Source organism: Cynocephalus volans, chromosome 12 (assembly GCF_027409185.1).
Source record: "Cynocephalus volans isolate mCynVol1 chromosome 12, mCynVol1.pri, whole genome shotgun sequence".
Lineage (NCBI taxonomy): Eukaryota > Metazoa > Chordata > Mammalia > Dermoptera > Cynocephalidae > Cynocephalus > Cynocephalus volans.
In genome coordinates, this window is record NC_084471.1 from 50,547,286 (window position 1) to 50,564,763 (window position 17,478).

At 37.7% G+C, this 17,478-nt stretch overlaps 1 protein-coding gene across 2 annotated transcripts in view; it reads left to right on the forward strand.

The window, feature by feature from the left end:
• Window positions 1–17,478, forward strand: part of PTPRR (protein tyrosine phosphatase receptor type R) — a 248,668-nt gene that overhangs the window by 143,550 nt on the left and 87,640 nt on the right. The window contains exons 1-3 of one of the 2 annotated variants that reach the window (XM_063075403.1): window positions 1,161–1,169; window positions 1,455–1,565; window positions 11,648–11,916. In XM_063075403.1, the coding sequence (XP_062931473.1) occupies window positions 1,161–1,169; window positions 1,455–1,565; window positions 11,648–11,916 (389 nt within the window). Of the gene's footprint in view, window positions 1–1,160; window positions 1,170–1,454; window positions 1,566–11,647; window positions 11,917–17,478 lie in introns of those variants that run through there. The other variant, XM_063075404.1, reaches the window with a different exon arrangement.

Genomic DNA, 17,478 nt, shown 5'->3' on the forward strand with positions numbered 1-17,478 from the left:
CTAATCATTTCATCAATCAGGTATTTTCAGATTGTCCATCAATGTACCATTTGTGTATTTTTAAAATATATGTCTAAATAATTTCTTATATCTCTGCATCTTCTAAGTCTCAGAAAGTAGGCAAGGTATTATAGTGAGCACTTCAATGTTTTACAAGCAAAGGAAACAGAAACTTGACTACTTCAAGCAGTAAATGTCTCCCTCCAAATAATTTCTATAATCACAACTGAACTCAAAGATCTGTTCTGTTTTGCCTCATTTCTTCCTGATGAAGGCTTGCTTGCATTCCAGGATAAAAGTTTTCGTAAAGTATTTTTCAAGACAAATATTCCTTTTTGTCTAATTTACAAATGTTGGACATATTTTTTTTTAATTATAAAATAATTAGCAATGATTTCAAAGTTTCCACACCTACAAGACATGTTTTGCTCAGGGCTTTCTTAATCATTGGAGGCAATATCCAAAGACACGTATACACCCTCACTAAAGGGAATAAAAAGGCAGCATTCAACAAAATGGAATTTCAGATAGGTGAGAGCCTTTATATGTTTTTCCTAACTGTGGACCATTTGGTTTCAAGTTAAAGTTTCCTTAGCTATAAATCTATAATGTCAGTAAATTATAAAACAATTTTATTCTAAGACTTGATTTTAGTCAATGTGCTTTTTTTTTTTAAAGAGTGGGTGAAATAAAACTAAAAGATTCATTCACATTTTATTCATGCTTCTTCTCCACTCTTCCACTCCCAAAGTAGTGAACAAAGACAGTAAAAATAAAAATAAGCCTATTTATTTTACCTTTTATTACCAACTAATTTCTGAACTTTTCAATGCTCCCTGTTGCTTTAAATAAAATATAATATTCTAACAATTCCTATGCTTGAGATGGCACTTTAGTCTGATTTTGACAAAGTAGACTCCATGTAAGAAAAAAATGTGATAAAAGGAAAATAAAGGAAGGAAGTGATCCTAACGTTATTGGTCTATTTAGTAATGCATCATGAGCTTTTGCTTGCACCTGTTTCGCTTTTGTTTAAAAGCAAAGAGAAGTATTACAGCATGTAAACTAGGGTGTTGATGTTGTGGGAGGGGACTTAAAACAGTAAGGAGAGCTTCAGAAACAATTTCCTCAGCACAGAAAAGAACTGAACTCTCTCACCTATGAACCAGGTAATTTCCCAGAGAGACAGTGAGGAACGTTTACGAAGCCTGGGACCCAAGTGTGCCATGTCGGGCGTGCTTGCTCTGATACAGGAGACTAAACAAACCCTTGATGTATAAGGATGGCAGTCTGTTGTCTTAAATCAGTTTGAGAAGCAGCTCTGGCAGCAGGGGGTGTAGGTGTGTTCCACTACACTGAATGGAATCAAGCTAAAAATATGTTTAGTGTCTGATAAGAACGCCAGTTTCCTGAAGCTCTCATTTAACGTCGGACTTTCTGTTTTGCTTTTAAAGAAAAACGTTTTACAAGGGCAGCATGAAGCGGACAAAATCTGGAGCAAAGAAGGATTTTACGCTGTTGTCATTTTTCTCAGCATCTTTGTCATTATAGTAACATGTTTGATGGTAAGTTTGCTTCTTCGTATATTTTATCCTTTGCTGAGCCCACTGCTTAATATTATTAGATACATTGCCATTCAAATGAATGCTAAAAAGACTGGGAGCCGAACAAGACTATAATCCTGTTAGATTGGGAATATTTCATATCTGACAGCGAGTAATTGCTAAAGGAAAGCCTATAGAATTATTGATACTGACCTGCATCAAAAGGATGTAATTGCACTGAAGTTTTTAGTAACTTGATCAATCCTGAGAATGAAGCTTTAGAGAGTGATTTACTGAGGTCACTGAAGCCCTCAAAGTCATTAAAGTCTCCAGGGCACACTTTGGGCTTACCTTATTTCTTCTTTTATAAAATCTTTATGGAACTGAGGAAAAAATTTTTTTAAAGATATATGTCTTTGGGGCAAGATTACTCGCTAAAGATTGGGTGGTTTCCTTATTTTCAAAGGGCCTTGAAAGCATTCTATGAAATGCCAGGCATGAAAAGAAGGTGATTGTAGCCTCAAAGTCTAACCCATCCACTACCAACTAACTGTTTATGTGAATGAACAATTTAAAAGTATACACTGTCGTGGCTTTGTAACAATGTAGCCTTTAAAAGCATATTTCTAATTTTAAAAATATGATCCAAAATAAACCTAACCTACTAAATTAGACAGTGTTATTTAGTATTGAATGAGTTAACAGTTATCTTCCAAGAAGAATGATAAGATTTTTCTATTCTTTTGAAAATTTCATGATATTTGAAGTTTACAAATGGGTTTTAATATCTTTTTTCCTGTGTGCTATTTTCTTTTTAGTTTTAATTTTTCACATTTTAAAAAACACTTCTTCCTTAGTTTTTAAATGTCCCAAAAAAGACATCATGCTACTTATTCTATCCATAATCAACAGTGTTGCTAAGCATTTTATTGGATTTTGTTCATCTGTGCTCCTCCTGCTGGGAAGGGGTTTATGTTAGAAAGGTTGGGGTTCAATCTGGAAAAACAGAGGCTGAGTGAGTCTAAACTTGAAGGATATGAAACAAGTAAGGCTTGGGTAGGGCAGAGATGAGCATGTTTCCAGGAGTCCAAAATATAAGAAGTAGCAGGAAGACCCTAAAGCTTCCATCATAGTGAATTCTGAGGTATCTCCTAAAGGTCAAGCATTAAGAAAGAAGATTCCTGAAAATTGTGACCCAATATACAAAAGAATAATTTAAGAATTGAGTAAGGAAATGTATTTTTATATCTTAAATTGTGGAGATTAAGGAAAAAGAATTCTAATGAAGAGAAGGCTGGAGGTTTTATGGATATTGTGGCAGAGACCTCTGGGTATTTCTTACTGTTTTAAAGGGTGTGGTTCTTTGTTATGTTTAATTGCACTTTAATACATGTGGTTCTTCTTTCCTCAATACAAAAAAACTGAAGTGCTGTTCCCTTTCTTGTCAGTCACAATTAGGATGTTTTCTGCATCACATATGAAAAAGGATAGGAGGGGGAGAATAGAAAGGAGTAGAAAGTGATAAAAATGGGGACTGTTCAGGGGATAATGGATATGATTTAGAAGAGCAAAGATGAAGATAGAAAGATGAAAAGCAAATTCATGCGCAGGCTTTGAGTACTGAAGGGCAGAGAGAGGCAGACAGAGCATGCTCTTAACATACAAGATTCATTTCAGATTCTGCACTTCTAACTCAGGGAGGGCCTGTGTATGAAACATAACTAGATACAACTCTGCACTGGTCTCATGTGGCAGAAGGACTTATAGTAGCCACACCCTCAACCAATTGGGACCAATCCTTTCCCAATATCTGCAGAACACCAATGTAAAAGTAACAAACCTAAATAAGTCTACTCCAAAGTTATTAGAACAAATCAGGAAAGGAATGTTTCAAAAGTACAGACGGTTGCTCTCTATTGAGTTAGTCAGTAGACTCATCCGTTCATTCAATCAACAGGTTCCTGTTCAGTGTCCACCGTGGGCCTGTTGTTGGTGCTGTGGGCCATGGAGAGGACAAGACAAAAATCAAATAGTGAACATACTTAGGATTAACTATATGATATTCTGGAAGTGACAAAACTGTAGAGACAGTGAATAGATCAGTGGTTACCAAAGGTTGGGGAGAAAGGAGATGGTTAGGTGGAGGAAAGCAGATTTCAGGGTGGTGAAACTGTTCTGTATTCTCTAATGGTGAATACATAACATTGCAGATTTGTCAAAACCCACAGAATGTGCAACACCAAGAATGAGCCCTAATCTACATTGTGGACTTTAGTTAATACTAATATATCAATATCGGTTCATCAGTTGTCACAAATGTATCAGACTAATGCAAACTGTTAATAATAGGGGAAATTGTTAATAATAGGGGAGAGGAGGTTATATGGACACTGTACTTTCTGCTCAACTTTTCTGTAAACCTAAAATTACTCTAAAAAAATTAAGTTTATTAATTATTTTTAAGAAATCAAATAATGATAAGTGCCATGAAGATAGCATAATAGTGAGTGAGTGGAGCAGAGACCTATGAAAATGTGGGAAAAGGACCTCCCCGGCAGAGGGTACAGTAGGTGGGATGGTGCTGAGCTGGAGATAAGCTTAGCCTGTTTGGGAAGGATGCAAGCTGAGTGTTTAAAGCAAAGCCTTGAACAGATGTGTGTGTTTAAAATATCATGCTCTCTGCTGATAGAGCGTGGGTCAAAGGATGGGGTAAAGTGTGGGGGCAGGAGGACCCTTCCAAGCCTGCTGCAACAGCCTGGTGAGGAAGGTGATGGTAGCCCAGAGCTGGGGCTTGGGGTGGGTGGAGAGAAGTGAAAGATTGGGATTTATCTCAAGGTGGAACGGACAGGACTTGCTGGGTCCTGATTCTCAGGGAGTGGGGAAAACGAGGATACCTCCTAGGTTATCTTGCTTGACTTCCTAGGTGGCACTGCTCCCATTTCCTGGGAGAAGAATGTGCTGGGAGTGGGGAATAGTGAGAGAGAATCGACACTTTTGATTTGTATTTAGATAGATCTTGAATGAATGAAATAAAAAGAATAGAATGATAGAGTTCAAACACTATTTAAAATTTTAATATAAAATGGTCACTTAAAAAAGTAACAGGAGAACCAACAGAACATAAAAAGGAATTCATATTCATAAGAAAGTAAGTACTACCTAATCAACAGGATTATGATGAAGCTAAATTTATCTGATGCAAATTCCCATGGACAAGTCAACAGTTCACATTTAGGAACATGTCAAATGTGATTCTCTAAAATAATCTCCTCTTAAAAGTGTTCGAATGTTTTTGATAATTATTTTAATTTAAAGGAAGTGTTTTTATTTGGGTCTGTCAGTAGTAGTTATCCTATCACTTTTGCGATCCTCAAACACATATATTCCAGTTCTGTTTCCCATAGTTTTGTTGATTTCATAGCAAAGGAAAGATATAATTCAGAATTTTCCTTCTGGCATCAATTACACTTATGAAAGATTAAGTGCTGCTATTTGTGTTCAGCCTTCCTACATGCCATAGAAATGAAAAACATGTGGTTTTATTATGAAATTATATAGGTAGATTGCTATAACAATAACATAAGACTTGGCAACATTTTTGAAATGTGGCATATTGTTTACTTTCCTTAAAACACACAAAAAAAATATGTTGCCAGGCATAAAATTAAACAGGCATGACATTTTCAAATGTGTGACTTATTTAGCACCTCTCAAATGTGAATGTAGAGTGGGTGGAGCAACAAATAGACAAATACAATTTTCCAAGAAAAAAATGTGTAGGCAACTTTTAATCCATTCAGTCTGTTTTGGATGGAGGAAATTTATTACTAAGAATAATTAGTTATTAAACTGGAACAAATAAAAAGAACACCATTTGTCATCTAAATTAAATCCTTTGAATGTATTAGAGGTTTACTAACACTTGCAAAGGTATTTCTGAAATGTAGGTAGAGATGTCTACCGGCCAAATTGCTTCTGAAAAACAGTTTTAGAAATCATATAAAAACAGCTGCTTGGGTCGGTAAAGGCACTGGCATGTTAGACCCATAGAAGAGTCAACCATATGTGATTCATAGAGTTTCTCTAGTCATGATCTGGCAGCTAAGGCAGGAAATCTTATATTGGATCACCTGCTATAGCCAGAGCATTGTATAATAAATACATGTCAAAGGTGGAAATAAAAACCAAGCTTTTCTAATTTGTTATATATTATCCCTATGGACTAAGGGAAATGGGACTAGATTCCTAGCTGGAATGATTGGTTACAGAACCATTTCCAAAGTAGATATATGTCTCAAACTAATTTTCAATTTTTTTCTGTAATAAGAATACAACCCTCTTAATAATAATAGCAAAATAATAGCAATAGCAATAATAATAATAATAATTAGTTTCTTGCATTTATTGCACAGTTACTGGTACTAAACTGTACAAAATTTACCGCCTGATACTGAACACAATGTATTTTAGTTTCCTAACTTTACTTTACTTTACCAAGATCCAGAAAAGATAAGTGACTTGACCAACAACACACAATGGGTGGGTTTGTGTGTGTATTGGAGTGGGGGGGGGGCACACTGGGATTGTGATGAGAGGGGATTGGAATTCATACCCAACCCTATCTGGATTGCAAGTCTTGGCTTTTTACCATGATTTCTACTGATTCTAAAAGGAATCAAACTGTGGTTGTTGTTTTTTTTTTAATTCCTATCACTCTGTCTTGTGAACTTGTATTTCTGGCCACAAATGGGCCCAGTAACAAATGAGAATGACAAATTTATCAGAGCCACATCCAGGCAGATTTGACACGTGTGCAATACTATACCTGTGAGCTATGGGCACACCTCTATTTTCGCACTTAGTACCTTGTACTGGACATAATTTTTACACATCTTTCTTTCCTGGAAGCCAGTGAGTTCCTAAGGGACAGGATTGTGTGCTACCTTTGCATGCACAATGTCTTGTTTCTGGAATATAGTAGTGATTGATTCATGTTTATTAAGTTAAAAGAAAAGAATGAATGAAACTCTTTCAGAACTAACTAAAATGCTGTAAAGAACAAATGCTACAGAGACTGTTTGTTGGTGGCATCATTTTAAAATTTGAACATATTTTAATGCAAGCAAAATGTTTTATGTCACTTACTCATGAGACTTTTAAAATAAAAATTATAAGCTGCAAAAAAGCTTCATAGGATTTGTTTAGCTTCCTCCCATTTCTGTGTCTCTTTGGTTTTCTTGTTCCTGCTACTATTTTTTTCTCTCGCTATAGTGTCTTTCACAGTTTCTCTCATGCAACAATTCTTTCTCTTTTCCTTTTTTAAATGACCAAATGACTATTGCATCCCAACATTCAAACAACAAGCTCTTAAAGATGAAAGAAAAATGTTGACTTGCCATTACTATGATAAGCTTTTAGGTTGAGTTTCAAAACTAAATGGATTCACACAGAGAAATATGCATATGCTACATTTCAGACCTCAATCTGTGCAGGGGAAAATCTCTGACACACTTTTCAAGAGGCTTTGTAAAAGAAATTTGGAAGAAGAATTTGGGGATTTGAAAGAAATAGTAGAGTTGAATGATCATGTGCCTGGAAGTCAGAAAACCTGAATTCTAGACTTTATTTCCAACCTTGCATAAATCATTCAATCACTCTGGGATTAAATGTGAAATGAGGAGATTATACCAGATGATTTTTAAGTTCCCTTACACCAGGGTTTCTCAACAGCAGCACTATTGACATTTTAGGCTGACGATTTCTGTTAGGGGTTGGGGGCGGGGGTCTTTCCTGTGCACTGTAGGGTATTTAGCAGCATCCCCAGCCTCTGCCCACTAGATGCCAGTAGCATCCCTCCTCTCCTCCCCACCACCAAATATGACAACCATAAATGCAAAATGTCTCCAGACATTGCCAAATGTCTCCCAAAGGGCAAAATCCTTGCCACTTGAGAACCACTGCCTTGTAGCTTAATTCCATGACAGCTGCCCTATTGCCAAGTAGCAACCTCTTTAATTTCTTCCACATTTTTGCAGATAGCCTAATCTCTTGAATATTTTTAAACAGTGTCTTATACACATTATACATTCTCCAGGTTCTGCTTTTCCTAATTGAAAATGTAGAAATCAGTTTGTACACTTTCTACACAGAGACGAGTTGAAAAGTTGACCTCTAACCAGAGATGAAGTAAACAGATGACTGATTGTAAAATATGTGACAAAGGTTCCTCATCAAAAACATAAGCTCGTAAATGCTAAGGAAGTACTTTGGACTAGATCTTGTTTTACAGAAGTATAATCATAAAAGTGACCTGTCAGGAACAATTGAGAAGGTAGCATTTCCTTGGCTTTCTCATTTTCATTATTGAAATACGTTTTTCCAAATTCCAAGGGTAAAGAGGGAAGCAAATGCTCTGATATACGTATTATACTTAGACTTGAAGAGCTTAGAATATATAATATATGCATTATCTTCTACTAAAGTATTTTTATAAAGATATATTTTTTCTTTCTTAATTCAAGAAAATAATTTGCTTGCAATTTTTAAAAGAGCTATTCTCACATTAAATACTATTGCTTCGTCTTTTAGTAGCTATGTGTCTACCTTAATACAATAAGTTTAACATATGTGTGTCATCTGATTGGTATTGTTCTAGTGTGGGTTTTGTTTGTAGAGAGTGCTGGCAAAGTACACTGTGAGAGTCATGGGACTGCACAGATGCAGTAAGTTAAAAGCCTTAGGCACTGTGCACGTGATGAAGGCATTCATCTTCAGTATTTTCTATCCTACAACATAAAGAAGACACAATATACTTGTTAGAAAGTAATTATACTAAAGGTAAGAAGACTTGTCACTTAGTATTAGGCACCGTTTTTTTCTTATGTAGTAATACTTGTCATGAGACTATTCTGAATCTGTTTTTTTTCCCATAATCTAAGATTTAGCAGTACCCTACCAGAGTCAAGGAATACCAACAATAAAAATGTTTCCTGTTTATGAGGAAGTGAACTGACATAAATGATAAATGAGGATTCTCTTTAATTTCCAGCAGTTCAAGATGTAATATGCATTTCTAGATATTCTTCATATGTGCATTGTTTTTTTCCTTAAGGAGAACTTTTTCAATCCACAGAAAGCATACCCTTAGATTTAGTGGTTTTGAAAGCCAGTGGTGAGAATCGGGTATGCTGTAGATGTTATTTCAGAGTCGATCTTTAAATGATGGTGTGGGGAAGAACAGCACTGGGGGTAATATAAGGGACGGGGAGTGGAAATTTCATAGACCTGCAAGTCAGAACCATGTTATGGCTGGGCTCTGCCATAGCTAATTGACTGCACAAGCCCATTGCTTGGCTAGACCTCAATTTCTTTAATGTGTGATGAGGTCAGAAAGACCTCTAATAACCATTCTAACTTCAATTTCCTGTTTCCCTAATTAAAAAGTCACTTAGCATACATTCATCCCTATTTTTTTATCCTCTCTGCCCTCCCCCAACCATCTATCTTGTTACTACAGTTTAGGATGTTGGACTTGAAACATAATTAAGTTTAGTTTTCACTCTGTGTTTAAATAACTCCAAAAGTTCTGTCTTAGTACATTCCCCGTTGTTACAACAGAATACTACAGACTGAGTAATTTATAAAAAGTTTATTTGGCTCTTGGTTATGGAGGCTGGGAAGTCCACGGGCAGGGTGCTGGCATCTTGTGAGGATTTCCTGCTTTGTCACAACATGGCGGAGAACATCACATGGCAAGAGGACAAGAAGTGCATGCATGTCAGCTCCGGTCTCTCTTCCTCTTCTTAAGAAGCCACCAGTCCCACCATGGGAGCCACAACCTGATGACCTTATCTAATCCTCATGACCTCCTAAAGGCCCCACCTCCAATCAACATATGAATTTGGGGATTAAGTTTCCAACACATGAAATTTGAGGGACACATTCCAACCATAGCAGCTCTCTTTTATATCACAATTTCTCGTTTTTTTAGTTATTCGTTTTGAGTCATGAGAAACATGACTGGAAGTACATCTTTGAGTAAATTTTTTTCAAGAAGAGACACAGGCAGTATATTTTCTGAGACCTTGCATATTTAAGAAATTCTTTCTTTGCCTTCATACACATGAACATTCGGTTTGTCTAGGAGTAAAATTCACGCATCCTTTGAAATACACATTTTTTTCTAAAAGCTAGGAAAATTGCTCCATTTTCTTCTCACATTTACTCTTTATTTGATTGACATAGGTAGTTTTGTTTTGCTTTGTTTTTAACCTATGAACTTTTTTTATTTCAAATCTTTAAGTTCCATAATAACAGGGAGCAATCTATTTTGTTCATAGCAGAATACCTTGTATCTTTCACAATACATAACACAAAATCGGCACTAAAAAATAGTTTTGAATGACTTGTTTCTCTTTTCCTTATACTGGTTTATCATTTACAGTAACTTCAATGTCCTATCTTTTCTTCTGTTTTCACCTTTATCTCTTTATCCTTTTGCTCTGCTTCCAGGCAGTCTCTTGAATTTGCCTTGTATACCTCTGAGTATATTTTCTGCATTGTCAGTTCTGTTCTTTATTACTTGAAAAGAAGATTCATATCCTGTTACTGAGTTTTCAGTTCTTTGGATTCTGTTTTTTTAAAAGCTTAGTCTGATATCTTTTCATCTCAGATTGTTGTGTTTTTATTTCATCCCGATTTTTTTTATAACCTTATTTTGTTAAACAGACATTTTTTTCCAACATCATTTTGAGAATACTGGGCAAATATTTTCTAAAATTGTCCTGGAATAAATTCTCAAAGACATTTATTTCCTCTATAATTTCAGACTATTTCTTTCCTAACTTAGTTTCTATTTATCATCCTTTAACAAGAAAAAATATATACTTCGACTCTGTATCTTTCCAGTAGATTTAAAATATGGAGATTACTAGGATTTAAAGGAACTTTGAAAGAGAGGGAAAGACCAAATGCACCTGGTGACTAGCATAAATCTGATTGCAAAGTGCCACGAAAGCCCTCTCCTCCTAAAACACCACTCATTCAGCTAATGGATTCCAGAAATTAAACAGAGGGGTTCAATTGTCATAAGACTTTTTAAGACGCAGATGTTATCAGCACAGAATACCTTCAGATAATTGCAGATAACAGTTTGTCACCTCTGCAAGTGAATTAACTTATCAAGTCACTTCCTGAGAACAGACTTGAATATACACGAGGACATCTAGTTTCTGCCAAAATTGGAGTAGTCAGCATCAAAAGAGGGAAAAAAAAAAAAAAGACCTATAGAAAGGAAGGCCTGAGGGCAGAAATGATAACCTTTGCTCAACCTCACCGTTTGGTCAGTGGAGTGTCTCAGCAACGTGAGGTCAATTCTTTTAGAACTTTAAAAATGATGATTCTACCATTTCTGAATTGAACTGGTTATTTCAGAAAGAGCCCTGAGAATAGAGGAAAGAGATCTTTTCCTTTTTTTCTACATGCATTAAAAATTAAGAGGGGAAAGGAGTAAGAAAGAAAATTCTGTCTGCCCAAGTTAGTCTTTGTAGCTGCCTTAAATTTAATTTTATTAAGTATTTACCAGATACTGAAGTTGATGTATGACTAATGCAGATATTTACCAACATAAGAAATTATGGTTTATAGCATAACTATTTTTTTATTAATGCTTTGCAAAACTTTTTTCTTCCATACCACATTGAATACAGATATGTTTCTATAAATGCCGTAGGCTTGTGTTTCATGGCTAGTCCTTCTCTAAGCCTACCATATCAGTCATCTTGAGTAAAAACTGCCATGTCATCAAACTGATATCTGGCATTTTCATAAAATTAGCCAAATTTGCTTTTGAATGTATCTCTGAGGAACAGATTCATGTACACAAATATTGGATACATATATACAGCATAACTACTAGTACCAAGCGCATTATTTTGAGAAAAATCTTAACACCACAAAACCAAGAAATCATCCTAGAAGGTTTTGCTTAATTTATCACTAAACCTTTATTTTGGTTTGTCTTCCAGGTTGGGGTGAAGGAGGTCATACTCTGTTGTTCACTGTGAGAAAAATGTGACAGGAGCCCTTTATATCTCTTTCTATAGGTTCTTTACAGATTAAAAGAAAAGTTTCAGCTTTCCTTGAGACAAGATAAAGAGAAAAACCAGGAGATACACCTGTCACCCATTGCGCTACAGCCAGCACAGTCTGAGGGGAAGACAGCCCACAGCATGGTCCAGCCTGAGCAGATCCCGAAGGTGCTGAATGTTGTAGTGGACCCTCAAGGCCGATGTGCTCCTGAGATCAAAGCTACCGCCTCTACCTCTGTCAGCCCTTCTCCTTTCAAAATGAAGCCCATAGGACTTCAGGAGAGGTGAGAGCTTTTCCTGTATTCCCCTACCTGTTGCTTTTGTTAAGAGCATTCATCAACTAAAAAGGATAGAACTAGAAACAGTTAACATCATTGGGCAGTCGTTCATCACCAAATGGACATCAGGAGGAAGTAGCGTTTCTTGTCTCCCTGAAGAGTCTAGCAGTGTCAGATAAAATCTGTTAGGTACATCTGATTCTATTAAGTATGTGGAGACCCAAGCAAAGTCCATTTTCAACTACAGGGCAGTCTCTATCACCATTTGTTGAGTGCTTAATTGAGGGCCACTGACCTAACATAAAGACATCTTGTGTAATTGTTATCAAACTCTGGTGGGTAGAGGGACTAGGAATGAACTCAGAGTGTTTCCTGTCGAAGACCACATTGTTTGGAGTCAGGTAGAAGGAGTCTATGCCACAAATTAATTTTTCAAAAAGTTCTCTCTGCTTCCTTTGACCACAACAAACACTAATGTCAAAATCCATGACATTATTTTTGTTGCCTTACCTGCCTTAGCAATGTACTTATACATGTGATGTACCTTATATGGATACACTTGCGTTTAAAGCAAATCCAATATAAGAAAACTAGAATATGAAAAATACATAGATGAGGGGCTAATTCTTTGCTTCCCAAAAATATTAAGTAAAGTTTGCCCATGGTATTTCTTAAAATAAGAACCTTAAGTTTTACATTTAAAATTTGGTTTATAATGTTTCCAGCATTGCACACCAAGGTAGGGGGAACTATGAAGTTCTCAAGATACATCTCAGTTTTGTTTTCCTCTTATTTTCCTATGTCTCTATTTTTCTATCACTATCTTTTACTTTGCCTTAGGTTTTTAGATCACGTGTATAAATTTCCCATGATGCATCACAATGCCCTATGCAAATAGTCACAGTTTACACACACACACACACACACACACACACACCCTTCAAAAAATATAGTTTGAGGCTTTAAGAACTGCAAAAGACAAAACTGGTTATTCAAAATTCTTTGAAAGCATTGTCAAAGAACAATCCATGACATGAAAAGAAAGGGATTTGTTGCAGTGATCCCTAAAGACTCTTAAAGGGCCAACACTTTGACTCTGCCACAGAAGGAAAAGAGAAAAATCAAGTCATTCTTCCTGCCTCCTCTCTCAGAATACCTGCTGGTTTTCTGATGGATCCACATGGGCCTCCGTGTGACAGTATCTTACTTGGATACCTCTAAATTGCTCTTTGGGATTTAGTCTGGGAGAGTGGGCAAGATGGAACTTTCTCCCTGAGGCTAAGTAGGAGTCAGGAGAATGGGATTCCAGACCCAGCTCTGCCCTTCCTGGACTGGGTGGCCTCACATGAGTCATTCACCCGTCTGGACCTCACTTGCTTCTTCTAAAATATGAAGGGATTCAACTTGACTTCTTAGCTTCCTTCAGGTTCTTTAACTCTTGCTACCCAAATTATTTTTATGCATTTATGTTTGCTTCAAAGAGAAACCTTGAAACAGAGATCTCAGTGCCAGTGGTAAACCAAGGGCAGAGTGGCAGGAAAGCCCTTCCCAGATGCAGGCAAAAAAGGGATGTGTTGTCTGTAGAAAATTTAAAGGTCATAATAAAATTTGACTAAAGGTCAGACTGATTTTTATTATCATCATGCACCACCAATTCTAAGTAAGGTCAGTGTAAAATTGTGCACAGGATTAGCTATTCCAAAAACATCTGCCCTTTGTGGACCACTGCAGGGCACGTTTGAATTTCAAGGAATCTACTGTTAAATCTCCATATATTCATTTAATTGATGTGAATGAGAAGGAAGAATACAAGGATGGTGTCTTACTCATCTTTGTGGTCCACGTGGGGGACTCTAGCAGAGCAAGTGCATGATCGGTGTTAAATGGATTCTCCTGATCTACAAATTTCCCTGATGTCCCTGCATCCCCACCCTTCACCTCCCACTACTTCCCACCTCAGAGCAGGAGAAAGCTATGCTCTCCACAGGCTCCAGCTCACTCCCTCCCAACCTTAGTAACTCCCTCCATCAGTGTTCCTCCTCCATTTAACTGTACCCTCGTTGCTAATGCTAGTCCCTCAGCATAGAAACAGGTTCTCTTTCGTATTAAAGAAACTCTCTGAACCCAGTTCCTCCTCTGGTTCTTATCTGTCGTTCCTGTCTCAAACAAGCCTCTGAAAAGAACAGAGTATATTTGTTGCCTTAGTGGTCTTCCCCAACCTTCTATCCTTGCAATTTCCTTCATACACACTTTCGGAGTTCGTTATAATGGTCTAACTACCAAACCCAAAGCACATGTTTCATTTCCTTTCCTATCTAACACTAATGGCTACTTCCTTTTTAAATATCTTTCTTTCTGTGGTCTCCAAGACATTATTTCTCTGCTTCTTGAGTGGCTTAACCTTCACCTCAGGGTTTCATTCTGTGTTCTCTTCTCTCCTCCCTGAGTAATAAAACCACAACCACTTCTTCTTTTACTACTGTTCACACTGGTGTTTCCTAAGGAAGTGCCTCCAACTCAAACCTCCCTCTCTGTTGAGATCCAGACCCATATTCCAGCTCTGAACTGGACTCTTTACCTTGGTCTTGCTTAAACACTACTAATTTAAAACATTCTGAAATGGAACTCGAAACAACCTTCTACGTCTAATCATTTCTCTGCTTTTTTAAAAAAAAATTATGAATCCCAGAAACCTGGTATTATCTCAACTCTTCCTCTTTCATTTTTTCCCCCTCCCAATATAACCAAACAGTATGAAGACCTGGCACCTTTCTGCAAGTGCTCCCTCCTGTCCAATCCCAATGCCATTTCTCCTAATCAGTCTCCTACTGGTCCCCCTGCCTCGAATTCTGGCCTCCTCTAGTCCACTCTCAAGACATCTCAGGCAGTGGTTTTCTAAATTAGATTTGAGTGGTATTCCCTTTTTAAGCCCTTGGTGTTTCCACATTGCCTTGTGGAAGAAATTGATAATTCCCAGGCATGGAATATCAGCCTCTTTCTGATCTGGCCTTTGCCAGCCTCTGTCTTTCCTGTTTCCTACTTATCATCCACATACACCCATCCTGCTCCTTGGACATTTTCCCAGGAACCACGCCATGCTCTTTTAAGCCTAGGAAGTAGGATCTGCCTAGAACCTGCCCTTCTTTTCCCCACTCCTCTTTGCCCTAGAAAAATAAAACCGACATGAATGAATTGAAGTGAGCATGAATCTGGGTCTACAAATCAAAGAGACAAAAAATGTAATTTTATTTTTCTGTAACTCAACCTACGTTTTTTTTCTAGGTCCCATTCCACCTGAATGGTAGAAACTTAATCTCAGCCCTTTTTTGATTCACCCACCCCCTGCCTCTGTTTCCCTGGGATTGCACCTAAGTTTTGAGGGAACTTTCTCAACATAAAGAGTAGTAGTCCCATCTGCCTTGATGGCATCCATCCAAATAGTCATCTGCTAAAATGTCCATTATGTCCTCAATCTTCTGATGTCCTCCGGGGACAGTTGCTACCAAGGCATCCCGTATTGCTGTTCATGCAGCCCCTTCATTTCCAACAGTTACTTCCTCCCTTTCCCTCTCTCTTCCCTTCTCTCAGCTGTGTCCAAGCCATTCTTTGGATGCCCCCAAATCATCTCCATGCTCTACCCCAAATGGAGGCACAGGAAACTCTGGGCATATCTAAGGCACCATCCCCCTTGAAATGCCTTCCAGCCACTTCTCATGGCTCTATCAGGAATCAGGATCCCCCTGGTGAAGGTCCCCCAGTTCCCCAGGGCTCAGCCATGAAGGGTGCAGGGTCTCAGTGGTACCTTCACTCTCAAAGCAGCCCCTCTAATACTTCTCCCTCCCCTGAGCTCACGGACACTTTCTCAGGCTTTAAGAACAGAAAATCTTTCTCTCACCTGTTTCACATCCTCCCTTCTCTGACATCCACACCCTGAGCCTGGCCTTTAGAAACCAAAGCTCAGGAAAGGACTCAAATTTCTCTGCTTTCTGCTTTCACATTTCTTCCCCAAAGCAATAAAACACCGAACAGCCTGCCAGCCAGGATACAGGGAAGGTTCAAAGGTGAGGGCGGGAATGGGACTATGGGGAAGGAAGTTCATATTTCACTTCCTCTTGGAAGCCATTCCAGGCTCTCTCTACCACCTTTCTCTTCATCCTGTGTACACACAGTATTCACAGCAACTTCCAGCATGCATTTGAAATTTTGGTTTACTAGTCTGTCTTAGCCAATAAACTCTAAGCTTCATGAGGGCACATATATGATTTATTGTCTCTTTATCTCTTACATATAGAACACAATTGCTGGAGAGTAGGAGCTCCTGGAAATAAATGCTTGAATAAATGATTGAATAAATAAATGAACAAATTAATGAATGTTATCATGAGTAATTCTCAGGTCAACTCCCAGTAGATATGGGGAAACACTTTGCTTATTATACCATCCCTCCCTCTTCCATGCTCAGTCCCATTCTCTCATTTTTCTGCCACACTTTACTGCCAAGATGGTGTAGTGACAAGTTTTAAGAATGATAAAATATGAAGGATGTACAATGTTCCATGCAGTCAGAAAACTTTACTGACAGTTTTAAGCCTTCAAATTTAATTTATGCTTATGTGTTCTAATGGTGCCTTTAAAACAGCCTCGTGTTTTATAACCTCAAGCCCTTGATCCGGGAGTGAAGTAATAATCCCCTGCTTGTTGCATAAAAGTCTGGCTCCATTAAAATCACCAATGAGACCATAAAGGCTGCATTATGAGTCAGGTGTCCACAAAATATTTGGGGTCATGTCATATAAATCTGTCATCTCTGATGAGGAGAATCTATTATTTTAATAATAAAGTATAATTTAAAAATTAAAATATGAATAAAAGAAAATGTAGAGACTAAATGCATATGCTTATCTGAGTACAAAGGATACACAATGAAAACTATGAAGATTAAAGAATCTTACAAGGTGAGAGACACAGCAATTCTTTCTTCTTTTCTCTCTATTTCCAGCTAGTCATGAAATCATATTGATTCTTGCTCCTCCGACTTTCTCATTATTGATTCTCTCTTTCTGCAATCATCACTCTGGACCCAGCTCTCATTACTTCGTGGGTAAACTGTTGTGTCTTATGATTATGAAAGGGATATCAGGACTAATGTATGTTATATATTTCACATATGTTATTTTATTTCACCTTATCTGCCTGCATCTTTTCCCTCTTTCAATTCACTCTGGATACTCTTCAGATTTATCTTGCTATAACAATACTTGCATTATCTTACTTTGCTGTGAAAAATCCTCAATAGCTCCCCTTTGCCTACAGGACAAGGCACAGACCACCTTGCTGGGCCTTGGAGGTCCTACACTAGCTGGCCCTGATTATTCTCTCCAAATCTGTTTGCCACTACACCCCAAAAGATACCTTCTATTCCATCCAGTCTGTTCTCATCTCCCTCCTCCTCAGCATGCTGTGTTCCTGCCTACATTTGCATCTTTGGTTCCCTGGTCCCTCTTCTTCCCTCTATCTCTAGTCTCCGGAGCCCAGTGCAACCATGGCCATGTAGCCTGTCCATGCCCA